The sequence below is a fragment of the Tachypleus tridentatus genome, chromosome 6 (genome assembly GCF_004210375.1).
Source record: "Tachypleus tridentatus isolate NWPU-2018 chromosome 6, ASM421037v1, whole genome shotgun sequence".
Lineage (NCBI taxonomy): Eukaryota > Metazoa > Arthropoda > Merostomata > Xiphosura > Limulidae > Tachypleus > Tachypleus tridentatus.
In genome coordinates this window covers 52221304-52240981 of record NC_134830.1, presented here as the reverse complement: position 1 = coordinate 52240981, position 19678 = coordinate 52221304, and the positions used below count along the sequence as shown (strand labels likewise).

The following is a 19678-nucleotide window of genomic DNA, read 5'->3' as shown; positions in this document are numbered from 1 at the left end:
TCTGTCCATCGTTAAGAATAAACTGATAATCACGCAGTCTAACTTCACTTTCATTAACTTATCGTTTTATGGTTGAATTTTCGTTTGACTTAACTTACGCTCACTTAGTTCTATACATATTGCCCAACTGAGTTTCTGGCTCAGGATGATGGTTAGGACGCTCGACTTGTAATTCGAGGATCGCGGGTTCGAATCCCCGTCGCACCATACATACTTGCCTTTTCAGCCGTGGGGCGTTGTAATGTTAAGGTCAATCCCACTATTCGTTAGTAAAAGAGTAGTCTAAGAGTTGGCAGTGATGGTGATGACTAGCTGCCTTTCGTCTAGTCTTACACTGGTAAGTTAGAGACGGCTAGAGCAGATAGTCGTCGAGTAGTTTTGCACGAAATTCAAAAACAAACTGAAGCTCAGAACATTTTAGAAACTACAAGACGCTATGATGTAACAATACTCGAGCCAACGAGAGAAATAAAGTTCAAGTAATGTGGCGTCAATTTACAGCAACTGAGCGTTCGACTACTAACGAGTTACGTAATATAAGTTCTCATAAATATCGCCTTTCAAATAATTACTTTTGACACTCTTATTATGAAAAGTAAATCATCATTAAGTATCAGATCACTAACTGAACTAAATAATAACTCTCACATTAAACAGTCTTGTAATCCAACACTGGTTGTTTTCTACACTAATCAATCTATACCTTCTCCGATCGTCTCTTGAATGACTTTACAGAATTGGTTCGATATGAATTTCACGCAAAGAAACATGACGACTATCTGCGCTGGACAAGAAGGAAGGCAGCTTGTAATCACAAACATCCCCCAACTCTTGGGCTACTCTTTTGCTAACGAATAGTGGGATTGACCGAAACATTATACTGCCAACACAACTGAAAGGGGAAGCATGTTTGGCGAGAGGAGAATTCGAACCCTTCCCATTAGAACAAGAAGATAAATATTTGCTTTACTTATAAACCATTGTTGGAAATTAAATAAACAAGGACCCTGAATAAATCAGCGATAACGTCTACACAGAGCATCTTTGAGCTAAAACAAATACACACTTTTACAAAATCCTCAAACGACTTGTGTTTATCCACTTGTTAACAAATAAACGTTGGTTAAATGCATCTCTAACTTTATATTATACGATTAAAACTTTTATTAAAGTCAACATAAAATGTTATTACTTCTAAAACTGACTATTACCACGTTTTCCTGTTAATTCGTGTAATTTATGTCCTTAATTGACTTTCGAAGTTAATATAGTAACGTTTATTTTCGTTTAAACGTGCTGGCTTTTAATACACACAACGTAGAACCTCGAAAGAGGATTTTTTTCAGAACCTAACACTGAACCACACAACATCCAGACACCTCCATCTGAGTGATAGTTAAATTAAATAGAACAAATTCAGTTTTAGTGTTTCTGTTTTGATGCCAGGAACTTTGTGATGGCGATAACAAAAAGAAGAAAAGCGCTTACATACTAATCACGACACCTAGTGTTTGGATTTTCAGTGACTCAGTTTTTGGCACGTTGACGAAACTGACACTGTACTCTTTTGCACGTCGCGTGCACTCTATATTTAGGTATGTCATTCTTTGAGCGATACTAAGAAAATGGATTAGTACTGTAGACCAGTAATGTCATGAAACAATTTATTTTCATTAAAATGTTATACAGAGTTCATTAGTACTGTTCAGTTTGGGCTTCAAATTTTAATATCAACGTTTTTTTGCATACGTAATGTTCGTCACTTTCCATTGTCTCATTGATGTCAAAATCGTTTGTTACAGCGTTTGACAATGATGTATGTCTAGGTAAACATTGTGGAATTGTAAAATATTATTAAACGTGTCTCAGGATGTAGTAATACTGCAGTCAGGGGCGTAGATCCTAGAGGGATGGGGGTATACATCCCCCTTCATTTTAAGTGGGGGGTATGGTGCATACAATCATCCCCCCTACATTTTGGTCTGTTGAATTGTTTTATTGCATCACAGGCCTACAAATTAACACTTAATGATAAATTTGTTCTTGTGATTCTCGCGTTCTTACCAATCGAATTACATAAATAGGCCTAGATGTAGGCTTTTTCAGTAGCCGAAATGTACATCTTTAATATAGGCGCGCTTCTAAGCTTTTCGATCTAAGCGATAGTTCGTAAAAAAGTATCAGTCAGTAGGCCTAAGTATACATGCAAGTATCGTGGCAACAAGATTACTCTGTGACTGCATGTTTACAACTTTCAGGTTCACGTAATCAGAGATTACCAACTTGCAAACTGAACAGTCCACATAAGTGGTTGCAAAAATTATCCCTCCCCCCATCGGGTGTAAAAAATCTACGCCCCTGAGTGCAGTGACCAATTTGAAAACGACGACGATATACGAAGGAACGGACTTTGGCTATTAAAAACGTTAAACACGACTGTCAAATAACTGGTGATCTGTTTCTGAAGTTATAATTAAAATGAAACATTTGTTGTTATATTTTTATTCTCATAAGAAAATAGTTTATTGCTGCAATACGTTTCAATTCATATATTCTGCAACAGTTTATTTTTTCAATAAGAAACGATGGGTTCAACATCTACTATCACTATTATATTATTAATTTTTAATTGACTTTTAACAAATAATAAAAAGTACAATAAACCTTCACAAAACTACATACACAGAATGAAATTCAGGATCATGAACTAAAACTACCTCGATAACAAGTTCAAAATAAAATAAGATCCGTGCATTTCCTTACTTCGGATTTTGTTTGTTTTCAATTTCGCACAAAGCTACACGAGGGCTATCTACGCTAGCCGTCCCTAATTTAGCAGTGTAAGACTAGAGGAAAAGCAACTAGTCATCACCACCCACTGCCAACTCTTGGGCTACTCTTTTACCAACGAATAGTGGGATTGACCGTCACATTATAACGCCCCCACAGCTGAAAGGGCATGTTTGGTGTGACAGAGTTTCGATCCCGCGACCCTCAGATTATGAGTCAAGCGCCCTAACCACGTGGTCAAACCGGACCATACTTCTCATATGACAAGCAAAGAAGAAAAATAGGGCCTCGCAAAGGGATTTCTTGAGTTATTGGTCCAAACACAATTATATGTGGTAATCTTTTAGTTCAACTCCTGGCAGAATGAATCTTTGTTCGAATAATTTGTATCAAAATTTCTTCCAGCTACACAAGGGACTATCTTCTCTCATCCTTCCCTAAGATGAGTTTCTTATCTGATCAAATAGTGAGATTTGATAGTCATTGTGAAACTATGGCCACCAAGTGCAGATAGACTAATCACTAGGCCGAGCAAAACCCTGTTCAAAGGAAACCACTGCTAACGCCAGGATCACTATGAAATGTTGATCGTGAAAGTTCCAAGTATCTCGTTAAACCTTGTTTTTGTGTTATATGAAATCCTGCCAATTGGCAAGTCTTACCAAAGTAAAATGATAAAAACAAACAATTCCTTCATAAATGTATCTCCAGTTATTAACTTTTTTTTCAAACGTGTTGTAAAGTAAAATGTTAATTTATATTTATGAAACTCGAAAATATGTGTACAACCCAAGAACTTCAATTACCTTTACCAAAGCAACTATAAAACAATATAAAACTGGATATCAAAGTGTGCACTTCAACGAAAATAGTTTTACTCTAAATGCTCTGTGATGTACATTCCAACAATACTACAACTCTTCCCAATACGTTCTAAATATACATTCCAACAATACCACAACTATTTACAATGTGTTTTAATATACATTCCAACAATACTGGTCCAGCATGGCCAGGTGGTTAGGGCGTTACCTCGTCATCTCAGGTTCGCGGGTTCGAATCTTTCTCACACCAAACATGCTCCCCTTTCAGCCATTGGGACGTTATATGTTACGGTCAATCCCACTATTCGATGGTAAAAAAGCAGCCCAAGAATTGGTGGTGAGTGGTGATGACTATTTGCTTTCCCTCTAGTATTACATTTACAGAGATGCCAACTATTTCAAATAACTGAGCGCAATGATTGTAGAAAGAGCCCTTTCACAGATTTAGTCCTTTTAGATTTGCCAGAAACAAGACAATCTGGTGAACGAGGCCTCTATTTTTACAACTTGTGAACGATTGCATTGGTGTTTCTATGCCGCTTAGAAAACGAGAAATACCCATCTACGCGAGTGCTGATTGGCTGACAAGCACTGATGACGTAACTATGGATTCCCCCACGTACCCAGTATGGAGAAGCACCGCACTCAAATTATTGGTAGATATCGGAGATACAAATATTTTTTTATTATTTCAAGCACAAACATGATTATCGCAAGTAGCCATTTGAACTATGTCTTTTATTTATTATCAAAATTTATTTGTATCTCACTAGAAATTTTCTTTTCACCCTTTTCAAGCCCTGGGGGAACAATTTATCACTTTATTGTATAGGACTATATAATATATAATAATTTGGGAGTTGCAACAAGTCGTAATATTTGTCTGTATGAGCGTATAGTCGTAATGTATACACCAAAATCGTAATGGTTGGCATCTCCTCACTTCTGTTAAGTCTGCTATCGAAGATTCTATCAACATATTTACATTTTAACACAAAAGCTTACAAGTTTTATATCCCACCAACAATCACTTACACAAACATAAAACTGTAAAGAAAATCAACAGATCAATGCTAGTTTTAAAGCCTAACGTTCGATAACTTTGTGTGTGTGTGTGTGTGTGTGTGTGTGTGTGTGTGTGTGCGCGCGCGTTTTCTTATGGCAAAGCCACATCGGACTGTCTGCTGAGTCCACCGGATAACTTCACTCAAAAGTATTAAATTCATAGCTTTACATTGCTACATTTTGTACGAAAGGGGTGAAAATATATTTTGATACATTTGTATGATCACTTCAGTCAACTTGCCAGCTTACTGAAGACATACACAATATAAACTTGGATATCACAGATGCATGTCATTTCCGTATAAACTCTGGCATATTATAATAAATTACGCAGTCTCATGAAGTAAACCTGTTGAATCAAAATAAAGTATTTACTGTAACAATCGATCTCTAATATTACATGTGATTAAATATTATAGCAGCACAATGTTTTTGATTACGTAAACTATTCATGTTGAGGTATTTTCCTCATTATTCCATTCAAACTGTCTATATGAATATACACATGGAAAGTAACATCATTCAACACAATCGAGCTGTTCAATTATCAGTCTTGAACTGCGTAAGTGTAAGTAAACTGTGGAAATTACATACATACCTTGAAGTTCCGGTAGTTCCGGAAGTAAAGAACAGCAGGAATCATTTGGTTCATCGCTCTCTACAGCAAATGTCAGTAGGATGCTATGCAGCTCTTAAACTAGAATTATCCACTTAACTACCTTCAAATTTAATAAACGTATATACTCGCATAACCTAACAAACGATATCCAACAGTGAAAGAGAAAATGTTATTGGTAAATAGCAAGCCCTGGTCTTTAGCAATCTTGCCACACGACTTTCAGAAGAATGGTTATCAGGTGACTGAGAAAGTAGCTTCAATACGTTGTGGAAACTTTACATCATCAAATGAAGAAACCTGACATGGCCAGCTTGCAATAAACGTCACAAAAGTCGACCTTGTTTTTTTTAAAGAGAATCAGAAAACATGTTGTAATTAATCAAATTGTTGTGACAATTTACGAATATTTTTCGTTAGAAACTATACTATTATCCTGGTTGGATTGTGGTACATACAGTCTTACGTATAATTCCTATCGCAGTGCGTTCAAATAACTGGGAAAACAGAAACTGCAGCAATTGGTTGAAAACTTTTGTTTTTTTTTAAGATGTCACAGAAGCATGAAAATCGTACTTCGTGCCAAGGCACTGATTCATTGACACAGCGGAATGCTACGTCTTAACAGACTGCATCAATCACACCGTTCTGAGAGCTATATAGCGTAGACCAAATACCTCCCAGTCGAGGAAAAATCGAACCGTCTTGTAAGTAGTTAAAAAAAAAACAACTTTTCCTAGACGTCCTTCTTCAGTTTTATCCACCTTGAAAACATCCACAACTCACAGAATCGTAAAAAGATACTTTTTTTTTTTTTTGTAATCTCGTCCTTCAATTTTATGGAACCTGTTTCGGCTTCCCTTCCTGAAACACTCGTATCGCCTTACCCTAACTGACGTTCGTCACGGCCTCAACACAAATACACCAAATTTTGCTGTTTTGTTTTTATTTTCTTACGCAAAACAAAAGCAATTTGACAAAACTACGTTTATGTACTCGAAAAGTTATAGTATTTCACGCTTGGTGGTATTTTAGGCAATAGTGGGTGCCAACCAACGTGGATGGTTCACAAGAATATTTCACTATCTGCACCCCCACGAGGTACACTTCTTATTACAATACTTTTATGATAAAATGACAAAAACAGCACTTGTAAGCAGTCAACAATATAAATACCTTTGACACCCCTTATAGCGAATGAATATTTAAAAATCCTGGAATAACATTAACGTTACCGTTTGTTTGTTACCATAGAATTAAGCACAAAGCTTCCCAATGAGCTATCTGTATTCTGTCCATCACAGGTACAAAGACCCAGTGTTTGGTGGTGTAAGCCCGCAGGCATACCATTGTGCCACTGAAGGGATTAGTGGTACTTGAGACCTAACCAACAGCTTCAATACAAAACTCAAACAGCGCTAATTTCATCCCACAGCATCTTGTTAACCTGTTTTATCTCTGTAAAATATAAAAGTTATGAACAAACTACAGTGATAAAATTTAGTAATTTATTTAACCAGTAGAGAAAATCACTCACGTGAAGATTCAAATTATAAACAAATTTGCAACAACTTGACAAGTACCATTAAGATTAACAGAACATAAAATGTAATTCCTCTCGCTACATGCAATGTTCAGGGTATTGCTATTAGAAGCACAAACAACAGTGATAGTAACACACACATAAGCATCAGACAGACACATGACATGATTATTGATGCAAAATAGCATTCACAACTACTGTTGTTAAAAGTGCTATGGTAAGTAAAAACATAAGATTAAAAACACAAATTACAATAATTTAGTTTTATTGGGACATATCAGTGTCAAATAAATAACTTAGAAATGCTTTAGTAAATGAAAAATCCTATCAATGTACAAGGAATAAGGGAGGAATTATACATATAGTAGTATACTTCCATGATCAGACATTCAGCTAATCAAATGAGCCAGCAAAAAGTAAACTGTAGTGTATGGTTTAAACTGTAACACTTGTTCCATCTACCAGAAGTCCAGTGTGAATCTTTTCACCCCAAACACAAAGATACCTAAATTTAACGACACAGCCATTTTGCTTTATCTGTGAAACTAAGTTTATTCAAATGTAAGCATTATAAATACATTTCCTATGAATTGTTTCTTCACTTATCTGGATTTTTGCCTCCTAATTTATGCCCTGTTTACACAGATATACAACAAACAGCATTACTGTTAAAACCTCCAATGTTTCATGGTAAGAATAATGCTCTCTTGCTTAACTATCATAATATTATTATCAAAAACAATCATATTTAATGCAACTATGTTTTTCAGTTCCACACTAAACTGCCAACCACAAAACATTCACCAATTGACTTCACACAAATCTGAAGACCATAAAATAAGCACTATTCAATGCCACACCAAACTGCCAACCACAAAGAGTACACTAATTGATTCCACACTAAAGTGACAACTAAAAAAACAATATTCACTAAACCAGTCTATAATATAAGGATACAGATTTAAAAAAAAGTAACCCTTTATTTCTAGTTATATGGCAACTCCAACTTCTTCACACATAAAACAAAAAATAGATGAAACCTGGAACAGCTCTAAGCTGTCTTGAACACATGGAATTTTATCAAGTCTAACACAATTGCACCTTACTCAGAGATGCTACAAATAGAAAATGTACGTGACATATTACACAGGTGACTATTTAACAAGAGTACACACAACTCAATGTTGTATTCATACAAACTGTACACGAATTAATTTTATATGAAGTTACTTTGCATAATATATTCAAAACTAAGTTTTTAAAGACTTATCTTAAAACATTCTATTTGAAGACAATAAAAATACACAGTAATCCAGAACAGTTGTGAAGATTATAGAACGGTAAATCAAAACACTTGGTCCAGAACAAGTTTCTCCAAGACTGATTAAAATTGGAAAAAAACATTTCAAAACATAGTACAAAACACTGTTAGGCAATACTAAAATGTCTCAAATTATCCTTTACAATATTCATCTTAGCTTAAAAAAAAGGTCGTTTCTCTTTAAACACCATAATGGTGACAGTAAGAAAAGTAATTCCCCTGTAAACACAATGAAAGTGACAGTAAAAATTTAATTCCCCTTTAAACACCATAATAATGACATTAAAAGTAATTCTCTTTTAGCTCTATATCAAACTGAAGCACAATTACTCCACCACTATAAATCTTTGGTTTGCTGAACGGCAAAAAAGAAAACAACCTCTTGTAAACATTTCTATGTTTAAATTAAATGTTAAGAAAAAATAATTTATACAATATCTTGTTATTTTCTTAATAATATGAGTAAATATGAATTAGAATAAGAATGAATAAATGTATCCATTTAACCCTACGTGAATGGTTAAAAGTCATAGTGTGCATGCCATGACATTTTACAAAGTTCCATTTAACATGGTATTATATATATATGGTGTCAAGGATTATCAACTGTCCATGTCACTACATTGCCAAGTTAGTAACAGTTCATTGTAGAGGAGTTTAAATACCAGACACAGTTTACAAAGATACTGACAAAAACTATAGACATGAATGTTAGAGAGTAAATTCAAAATTATAGTCAAAATTCTTTCTCCAATACAGGATTTGTCCAAAAGACTGACCCTAAGCACATTTGGTTGAGGAACTGAATAATAGTCTTTGACATATTCATTCATATTATGAAGAATGAATCATTAAAAAGACACTACTTATCCAATAATTTAAAGTTAACTTCAGATATTTGGTTTTGAAATAATGGATCTAATCAAAACCAAATGTGAGGTATGACACTGAAATATTTTGACCAATGTTCTTTAGCAAAATGTTTTGTTTGGGACAATTATTATTTGTTGTTTTCTACTTAAAATTACAGAATATGAGCTTCTTAGCTCAATTTTATTGTGACTGTCTGGAATAACTTCTATCTCTTACCAACATCTTTGGCTGAAAGCAATCCAAGCATGTACAAAAGTTACATTATGTTCAACAGAAGAACAGCCATACCTCTCTTTATATTTCTGTTCTTCATTCTGTCTGTGTAAACAACTTTACTGGTGAATTTTTAAAAGATGATATACTAAATTTTTGACATATCTATCATGAAGCTTCCAGAAACACATACAGACAATGTCCATGTTTTAAAGTATTTTAGTATTTTTTATAAACACATACAAATGATGTTCATATTTTAAAGTATTTGAGTAAATTTTTATAAACACATACAAGCCTAATAATTTTTAATTGGAAGTGTTCTTAGTAGTAAACTCATTAGCTATTAGAAATCTGTATGTTTTATACGTGCGAGTTGAACTAGCTTTCTTCTGCTAAGTAACTACAATTCAAATGTTAACGATCTTTCCTAATATTAATATTTACTACATGTATATATTGTAGGGGGGCAAAAGAGAATGACTAACCCAAAATTAATATTTACTGCATGTCTGTTTCTTCTTTAAACCAGTATGCACATGTGGTATGCATTTTAACTCATTCAGCTTGGCTTGTAAGACTGAAATTTGAAGATTCCAAAATGTACATTTAGTTTTCCCAGTGACAGATGAACATCTCACAGATAAGTGAGATTTCCTGTAAGGACTTATGAGTAATCCTTGGTTTTTAAATGTTTTGCCATCAGTAAACATTTATTAAGATGTACATTCATTTTTTACAAGAATATGAGATGCTGAGTGTGAAAAAACATACCATTATTCTTGTAAAAACATTTTTAACAAATTCCTCAAATCATTAACACATACAGACACAAACTAAGTGATGTCAGAACATCATTTTACCACAAGAACAAAAACAACACTCGGTTTTAATTATTTACATTATAAAACTTGTTTAAAATGTTGAACTTGAGTGCTATAATTATTAACAACTTTAATCAAAAACCTCTTCAGTCTTCCTTACTTATCAACCTTTCTACCAAGAGAGGTTTATACTGATTCACATTTCAACATTATAATTTTTCAAACACTTCAGTTGATGAAATGTTCAAATTTTAAGTGTATAGTAACCAGGTTTTCACTTGGACCATCACTGCTTAGCAGCACATTGTCATAAAGCAATTTTTTAAAATTTTTATCAAATTCTTTATACAACCTTACTATTCTTCTTAAATTTCAATTTAAAAGATATTGTAGTTCTGAGGAAAAACCAGATGAAAGGAAACTGTTAAAAACAATACCTTGCTCAAGCAAAGAAAAATCAGTTACAGATTAATTTGTCTTCTGTTTGTACACTAGTCCCAAGGTGATGTTCATGTGCGAGTTGCAAGGTAATGATGGTATACGAGTCACACTGTAATGTTTGTATGCAAGTCACAAGGTAATGATGGTATGAGTCACACTGTAATGTTTGTATGTAAGTCACATGGTAATGATGGTATACGATTCACTAGATAACAGCAGCATGCAAGCCACAGGGTAACGACTGTGCACAGGTCAAAAGGTAACGTTCCTATGTAAGTCACAAGGCAATGATGATACACGAGTCACAAGGTAACGTTCGTATGTAAGTCACAAGGCAATGATGATACACGAGTCACAAGGTAACGTTCGTATGTAAGTCACAAGGCAATGGTGGTATAGGAGTCACAAGGCAATCGTGGTATAGGAGTCACAAGGCAATGATGGTATTGAGTCACTAGGTATAAAACACATACATAAAAAAATATAATTTTTAATTGAAGTTAATTACATACTTTCATTAAGAAAGATAATATTAGTATTTCCACAACATCACTGTTGTTGAAAGATTTCTTGAAAAAATGATAATTGTTCAAAAAGTACAGACAGCACCCTCTTTTTTCAAACTGAGCATACTTACTTTACTTCCATCAAACAGTTATTGATTTTTCAATAATATTTACCATTACTGATTCTTTACATAGAATTTGGTGTACTCTTGAAATGGTATGTAACCACAGAGGAAAATTATAGCATAAACTATAACTTTATTTTTATAAATTAGATTAGTAAACAGAGTCACATTTAATAATACAGTGCTACTACATTCTAACACACAACATATTCGTAATGCATTTTAAACAAATTATATAAAGTTTATACATTTATGATGGTCTACATTAGACTACTACTAATCATGTTCATGCTTTGGATCTTTGCATGTACATGATTAGTAGTAGCCTAATATATACAAAAGGCTGAAATGCATTTTGCAATGTATGCATAGGGGTTTTACTAGCAAAAAAGTGTTTTCTTACACAACTTAAGGATTATTTGTCAGTAGTATCAGAGAAACACTACACTGTAACATTTTTTGTGCATTTTATAACTGCCTCTCTGCTAAACTTGTGTAAAAATACTAGCACAACAATGTGGTTCATTCAGCCTTCATTAATGCACATAGCAACAACATTGTAAACCCACATCGACGAGTACCTTCAAGATATCTATAAAAACGTTTTTCAAACTACCTGCTTTAAGTATTTGTAGTACTTTTATATAGCCAGTATTTTTTACTTCCTTTACATAAAAACCTGGAGACACAGTGTGTGAAAATGTGCATTATTCTCAACTTCTTGACAAATGTTCATACAATATATATAATGCTTAATACCTCTTTCCATAGATTTTTTTAACCTGCAGTGGCAGAACATGACTCAGAAAAGTAGCAGGAAGTCGCATCACATGTACACAAACTGTTTGTGAATTCATACCTTTGTTAAGTAGAATACTAAACAACAAATCTTTATGAGCAAACCAAAAAAAACTTAATAAATGTGTAATCAATATTGATATCACTAATTACTGATTGGCTCCCTACTATGTTATACATGGAAAGTACATTTAAACCAATTATTGTGGTCTGTCCTTTGCGTATGTATTGTAACAGTAACAGACAACAAATATAAGTTGGTAACTTGAGGGTAAAAGAAATTCCATAGAATTTGTTTATAGATACTGTATGTATACAACTGAATGATATTGCTTAGACATGCAACACAGCAACTGGATTGGTCTCAAATGATAAAAATGTTCAACGAGACACCTATTATCCTTGCCATCCTCTTAATTACAAGCATTTGAGAGGGACATTTTTAATTAACTCATACATATTAAAGAGAAGTTTAACATTTTATTTGTTATGCTTCCTATGAAAGACTGGCCACTATATAAAGTGATCGATTCTGAAAAATGGGAATACTCAATTTTTAATACAGATTACCAGGTAAATTTATCTTAATCCTTTATCAAGTCAGATCCATTGCAATGGTACAAGAATATAAGAATGGCAATAAATTCCCTCTTATGTATTTGTAAATTGCAGCTAGGGAGCAAATAAAGATATTTAGTTTTTAAATATACATTGCCCATCATAAGTATCCAGAAGAATTCTATAGATGTGGTCACTGATGGGGATTCAAGTGTTTGTTAGCTAATACTTTATAGCACTGCTTTTGTTTTGGTTAACTACTGATGTTCTATGTTTTCAATAGTAATGTTTCAGCACTTTTGATATGTATCATTATTACTCTTACTTCACTTAAACAGAGACAAAGCTGGACTTTAGGTCTGGGAGATAACTGGTATTTGCTAATCAATTAATCAGTGGCCACCATTAATTGATTACTATAGTATTTCTCAAACTATTTAACATAAATATTAAAATGAGAACAAAAAAAATACTGGTCAGCATTTGAAGAAAGGAAAAAGTTGCAATAAGTGTTACCATAGTTACCTTTACCCTAGTAAGAAACTGAAAAAGAACAAGAAAAAAATGGAATGAAAAACAAAAAGTTGGTAATAAGTGTTACCAGCTATACAGCAGTTCAAAATTAGTGGTGCAGTGGTAGATGACCAAAGTAACTCTACCATAACAGAAACAGAATGAACAAGTTTAGTAGTAATAGGAATCAAACTCAGGATCCTATCCACCTAAATCACCAAAGCTAAACAAATATTAATTTAAAAAAAGCAACTTGTAAAGACAAAATTGGGTAGAGCATGGATTGCCAAGTACATAGTTTAGTGCTTAACAATAAGTAAACAGAACAGCAATGTTTTGATTACTTGAATAGTTGTGTTAACCAATAATGGTAATAATTGGAAACACTCATTTTGATTAATCAATTTAACTGTTGTTTATAGGTAATAAAATTAATTTATTAAATTACCCAGTTCTACTGATCATTAACTCAAACACAGATGCATATAACAGCTGAGAAATTATTATTAATATAACAAAATAATATGCACAAAAACACTTTGTTTTAATGTTGCTTTTGTAGTCTGTAGCAAACGTATATACTGGTTTTACATGGTTTTCCTTTAGTTTTCCTATAAAACCAACTTTTATTACCACACCAATACTTAATTTTTAATATTTAGAAGCTACATTGGTTGGTTTTTTTACTTCCATAAGTATGTCATGTAAATAAATACTGTATATAAGTATACATTATTTTAAAGTATGTTCTTGTTTTTCTTAATACATACCACATAAATAAATACCTTGTAAAAGTTTATATCAGTATTTAACTAAACCAAGTACTTTCATATTATTTTTGATATAAGTTGCATACATAAGTACCCTTATAAGTGTATCAGTCTTTAAATTAAGCACAGATAGCCTAATTGCTTTGTGCCATAAGATGCCAAAATGTAAACAAATTGAGGTGAAGGAAGAACTAAAGAGAAAAATTATCCTAACAGTGATTGTACTTTGGCTGAAAGCACAAACCTAACCAAGCTATTTTTATTAAATGTTTACTTAACATGTTTTACATTTCTTAACCCTAACAAAAGCTGAATCACTTCACATATAATTTCTTTCTACCAATTCTAACACTTTTTCAAAACATCAAGATAATGTTATGATCCAATTGGTTTTCAAAGTCCACATATTTAATATTTCTGTAGGTTCTATTGTGGTTCTTGTTCCACAAATATTCTACAGCAGGCAATTAATCTACCCACAGTAAATGTAAGTACCATATCTAAGTGCTGTTTATGGTTACTCATGAAACCAAAAGATTAATACAACTCGACAAATCTAAACACAAAAAAATTTTCACAACACCAAAAGGAACACATTTTTCAACAAAAAATTATCCCCCAAAAAATATACACAAGTCATAAAAAATAAGTCTAGAATCAATACACAGTGTATTTAACAAAGAAAGTATGTTCCAAGAAAGGACAGAATAAACTACATGTAATCCAGGAAGCACACAGTAACATGAATCTCATTATCTTGTAATTTAAATAAAACTCTCAGTTTGCAATACGGTAAACCAAAATTTAAGGATTATCACCTGAATAACTGAACAAGTACTGCACTCAATTTTTTTAATCATCCTGCATCTTGAACCAGAATAGAGAATTAATATTTTCAAAATACTTACAAAGGTATAGAGAGATGCATTGTTATCACTTATGCATTATTTCTAATGAGTAAATTCAGCCATTGTTATCAGTTATATAATGTTCATTAATGGGTTAATAAATGCACTGTTATCAGTTATGCATATTTATCTCTAATAGGTAAATTGAAACATTATTATCAGTTATGAAGCCTTTTGCTAATGGATAAATTGGTGTATTGTTATTAGTTATGTAACATTTACTAAATGGATCAAGTAGTGCATTGTTATCAGTTGTGCAATATTTAATTATGGACAAATTGGTGTGTTGTCAATTATCCATTTGTTACTAACAGATAAACAGATGCATTGTTATCAGTGTATAACTAATGGATAAATTTATGAATTGTTATTAGTTTTGTATTATTTTTAATACATAAACTAATACATTGTTATCAGTTCTGGATTACTTCAGTAAAGTACAGAGGTTCATTACAATAAAAAGGGGGGCATTTTTCAAGCATCCTAAAGAAAGCCTTTGGAAGAGGGTGTTTTAGGGAAGACTGGGTTGTCACTGTATAGTACACACGAGGTAAAAATCCATGAGACACAAATAGACCTTACTTTATTCCTATTTCATTAGTCTAATAAATACTTTTAAAATCTAAACCTAAATAGTGAATTCTTGCCTAATAACACAATTATATTTTTATCATTATATCTGTACTATTCACTAGGACGAGAGATTAAACAGTCTAACAACAATCTCTACAAAAAATTAATACAAAGTTCTGCCATGTTATTAGGTCAAAGTTTCATTTTCCAAAAACTAATCTTTATATTTTATATGTAGTTTTCTATTATGTACCATTTTTGTGCACTGTATTAAGAATTTAAAAAAATAAAAATATTACATATTGCAAAAAGGTGTAATTTTTTTTATTTTCACAGTTCAATTTTTGACCTTGAGCCAGCACTACACTAAATATATGTTAACATGATGTTGATAATTACACATATCAAGGACAGGGTCACCAGGAGGTAAAGGAGGCACTTGACCCTACAATGGTCTTCAAGAGACTACAAATTTTTGTGAAAATCACAAAGATGTGTACAAGTTATCCAATGTTAAAACACTGAAAAATGTTTCTGTATATTTTTGCCCATGGGTTTTAGTTGCATTTGACATAATGTTTAAAATGTGTCACAGCATTCATAGGCTCAAGAACATTTGCATCCATTCTCCTCAAATGAGAGACCTTAGAACCATTTCTGCAAATATCTGTATTTTATACCAACAATTTCTTTAAAAAAAGAAAAATACAATGTATTGGTCTCCTTTTGTTTAATAAACAACAGAACCTTGAAATGATTTAACTTAGCAAGTTCAAGTCATTTAACACAAGGTAATATCTAATTGTAACTGGTTGACAAAACAATTTATACTCAGAGTGGTATGTTGAAACATCTCTAACAAGCAGTGTATATATATCCTAGAAGATAACGTGGTATCACACCTATTACAAACAGTGTATATCTATCCTAGAAGATAACGTAGTATCACACCTATTACAAACAGTGTATATCTATCCTAGAAGATAACGTAGTATCACACCTATTACAAACAGTGTACACCTATCCTAGAAAGTAGTGTGGTATCATATCTATTACAAGCAGTGTAAATAAACTGTTTTAACATCCAAAAAAAATCTTTTGTTATAAAAGACTGTTCCCCCCACCTTCATAACCTTCAAAAGGAAACTATGCCAAGCGAGTAGGAGCTGGAGCACCCACCTACCTTGCTGCTGTCTTGGAGTACCTGGCTGCTGAAGTTTTGGAGTTAGAAGGTAATGCCACACTTGATAACAAGAAAACTAGGATCATTCCTCATCACTTGCAACTTGCCATTCATAATGACAAAGAATTCAACAAGTTGCTAAAGGGTATTACTATTGCCTAAGGAGGCATTCTACCAAACATTCAGACTGTTTTACTGTCCAAGAAGACCAAATAAATGTAAGTCAGTAAATATCAATGATATATTAACTCAAATAAAATATTAAAAGCAGCAAACCAACTACCAAAATACACACCTGTCAACTATGTACACAAAATCAGTAATCTACCCACCCTCAGGTACAGGCTCACAGAAAGAGCATACAAATATTACTTAAAAGCAGAACATAGAAACGAACTAACTGCGTCATTATGCAAGTTAGCCAGCACTCCTACAAAATATATCTCACCATATAACATATTTCAACAATTAAAAGCACTCAACAAAATACATAACTATAAATAAGGTGAATATATGTTTATGTTTATATGTATTTCTTTTCAGATCCAGGCACAGGACAAGTAAAACATTCAGCACCTGTCCTGTGAAAATGAGTTTTCTCAGGGCACTCCCATTTCCCTCAACATCCAAATCTCAGGCATTGGATCTTTAGATCCCAGCCAAGGCAATATTCTTACCCGGCCCCAAATCATGCCATTTGAGTTGATGTCTCATCAGCTTTACAAGAAAACTTCCACGTAAAAGTAAATAATCTTCCATGAGCAGAGACGAAGAGGAACCACAACATTTCTGACCACCCCTGTTGGGGAGAGAATTCCTCAGACTGCTCTCTCTCTAAACTAAACCCCTGTCAAGATCATTTAGTTTAGTTCATAACTCTTGACTGTAAATATTTTATAAAGATATTGTATAATTTCAGATTGTACCTAGTGTTGACAAGTAAACACTCTACATAAACAAGCTGAATAACAACCATCACATTAACTAGTTTACTCTACCTGACTGTGTGCTCAAATTAATGTTTCATTTAAGAGTTTAAAATAAAAGTACTGCACACAGACTGCTAGAAAACATATTAATGAAAAATTGCATGAGCAAGGTTTACTTATAAAGCCACACAGAGTAAAAAGAACTGTATATACCATACTGTTCAAGAATAGCAATATAAAGAATTGTAAATACATTATGCAGCAGTATAGTAACTTTATACTGATTCAGTTCAATAAGTGACAACTGTTACTTTTCATAGTTATATCAATAAATATCACTAACATTTCACAGTCTCCTTTGGATAACCAGAAAATAAGACCTTAGAATATACTTATTTTATAAAACAGTAAAAATGAAAGAGATAAAAGGTTTTGCCAGTGTAAAATTAATTGAGTTTTGCTAAGAGATGGGAAAAAAATGACAAATTATCATTTTTTTCTTTAAAAATGAAAATTGGATAAATTTATCATTATCATAACTATTACATATTCTGCTGAATGGTTGCCAAAATTAGGCCTTCTGCTTGTTTTTTATTATATCTATACTTCCTCCTATTTAATAGCTGACAGAACATGTTCTATTCAGAGAAAATTCTAACCTAATATGCACCAACTATGTTGTTTTTTCATCTGAGTTAATATAAAAAAATTACAGACCTTTATCAGCCATTTTTGATTCTTTAATAATCTGTTTAGGTGAGGTTGGAGGACTTGATTCTAATAGTAACTTTTTTATTATCTTAATAGAATAAAAATGTTAAATTTGATATTTCTCCCATAGCCATTAGTTAGAACCAAATATATTTGTGTCAGTGGGATTGGAAAAAAGAAGTGTCTATATGCTGTTAGACAAAAAAATTACTTCTTTGCATCTGTAAACCATATCTTCAAGCCAGGAAAGAGGGAGTTATAGTAATCTAACTGATAGCTAATTTATCAATCCCAGCTCAAGTTCAACCAAAATATGGGAAATAAAAACATCTGCAACCACCTGAATGTCAAGATGGGTTAAATTATGTGGAACAAAATATTAAAATCACTGAGAGAATGAAAAATGTTGAAAACAACTAACACGTGGATCAAAAGCAAAATTACCATATCACAAAGACAAAACACATAAGAAAAGCAAGTTAACCTTTCAGAAACAGAAATTCATCCAAGAAACGTGCGACTGATACTGATGTAAATAGCATTCTCCCAAGAGAGATAAAATGCACAGAACAAATTGCATTATACTGTCACATGAAGAAGAATTTGCAAAATAATGCAAATATCAACCATTACACAAGAGTAGAAAGTACAGAGACCAAAAGCTACAGATCTAATAATAAAATTAGCCAAGGACAATAGATAGTTTAAAATGAAGTAAAAGTATGATATTTAAACAACTGTTAAAATTAGCCCACAACTTTAATTGTGACACTTTCAATTGTTGATATCTAAATCATAAGATTCATCTGCAGACAAGATATACTTTTACTGATACCCAAAATAACTTAGATCAAACTTTCTACTTTAAAAATATTCAATTATTGATTGCACAGTATGTACAGTTTTTAATACAATCACAAAATATGAAAACTAATAATCCAAGTACTTTGTCAAAAATGACCCTTCTTCTACAACAGTTTCTTTGTGACATAATTTTTCATAAAGTGACTTTTCATATCATAAATTTAAAATAATATGCTCACTGAAGACATACAAACATGTACAGGTATCTGTGGTGTAGAATTTCAATATTGGTGCAAGTTTATGCACAAGAAAATTAATATATAGGTATACACACACACATGCCAGGGGCATGTCCACTAAGATGATGTGAGAGCAGACATCCTACTGGAGAAATCTTACTCTATAGCAGCCACACACACACTCCCAACACCAACATCTAATACACAGTTTAAGTTTTTTTAAGTTCTACACATTATGATTCCCACTGGCATGAAACTAAGTTTTTCTCTCCCTCAAATAGAAAATCTTAGAAACAACAATAATGATTCATGCACACGCACACATATGATACAATTCACTTACCTCACGAGCAATTTGATCTAGAGCCTCATTCTCTGCAGAATATAATTTAGTTGTAGCCCTTTTACGGCCACTCCCAACTGAAGCCATAACAGAATCCTTGCAGTGTATGAACCACTGTTGTTTTTTCTTTGGATTATCACACTATCATTGATACAACAGCTGCAATGAAGAATAAGACTTTTTAGAAACTCATCACCACTAGCCTGCA

General features: G+C 32.7%; 1 protein-coding gene across 4 annotated transcripts in view; it reads right to left on the bottom strand.

The window, feature by feature from the left end:
* LOC143252505 (leucine-rich repeat flightless-interacting protein 2-like) overlaps positions 1-19678 on the bottom strand; it is a 55478-nt gene that overhangs the window by 28819 nt on the left and 6981 nt on the right. For 3 of the 4 annotated variants that reach the window (XM_076504749.1, XM_076504750.1, XM_076504751.1), the window contains one exon: positions 19471-19629. In XM_076504749.1, coding sequence (XP_076360864.1) covers positions 19471-19557 — 87 coding nt within the window. In that variant the 5' untranslated portion in view covers positions 19558-19629. Of the gene's footprint in view, positions 1-5277; positions 5898-19470; positions 19630-19678 lie in introns of those variants that run through there. The other variant, XM_076504752.1, reaches the window with a different exon arrangement.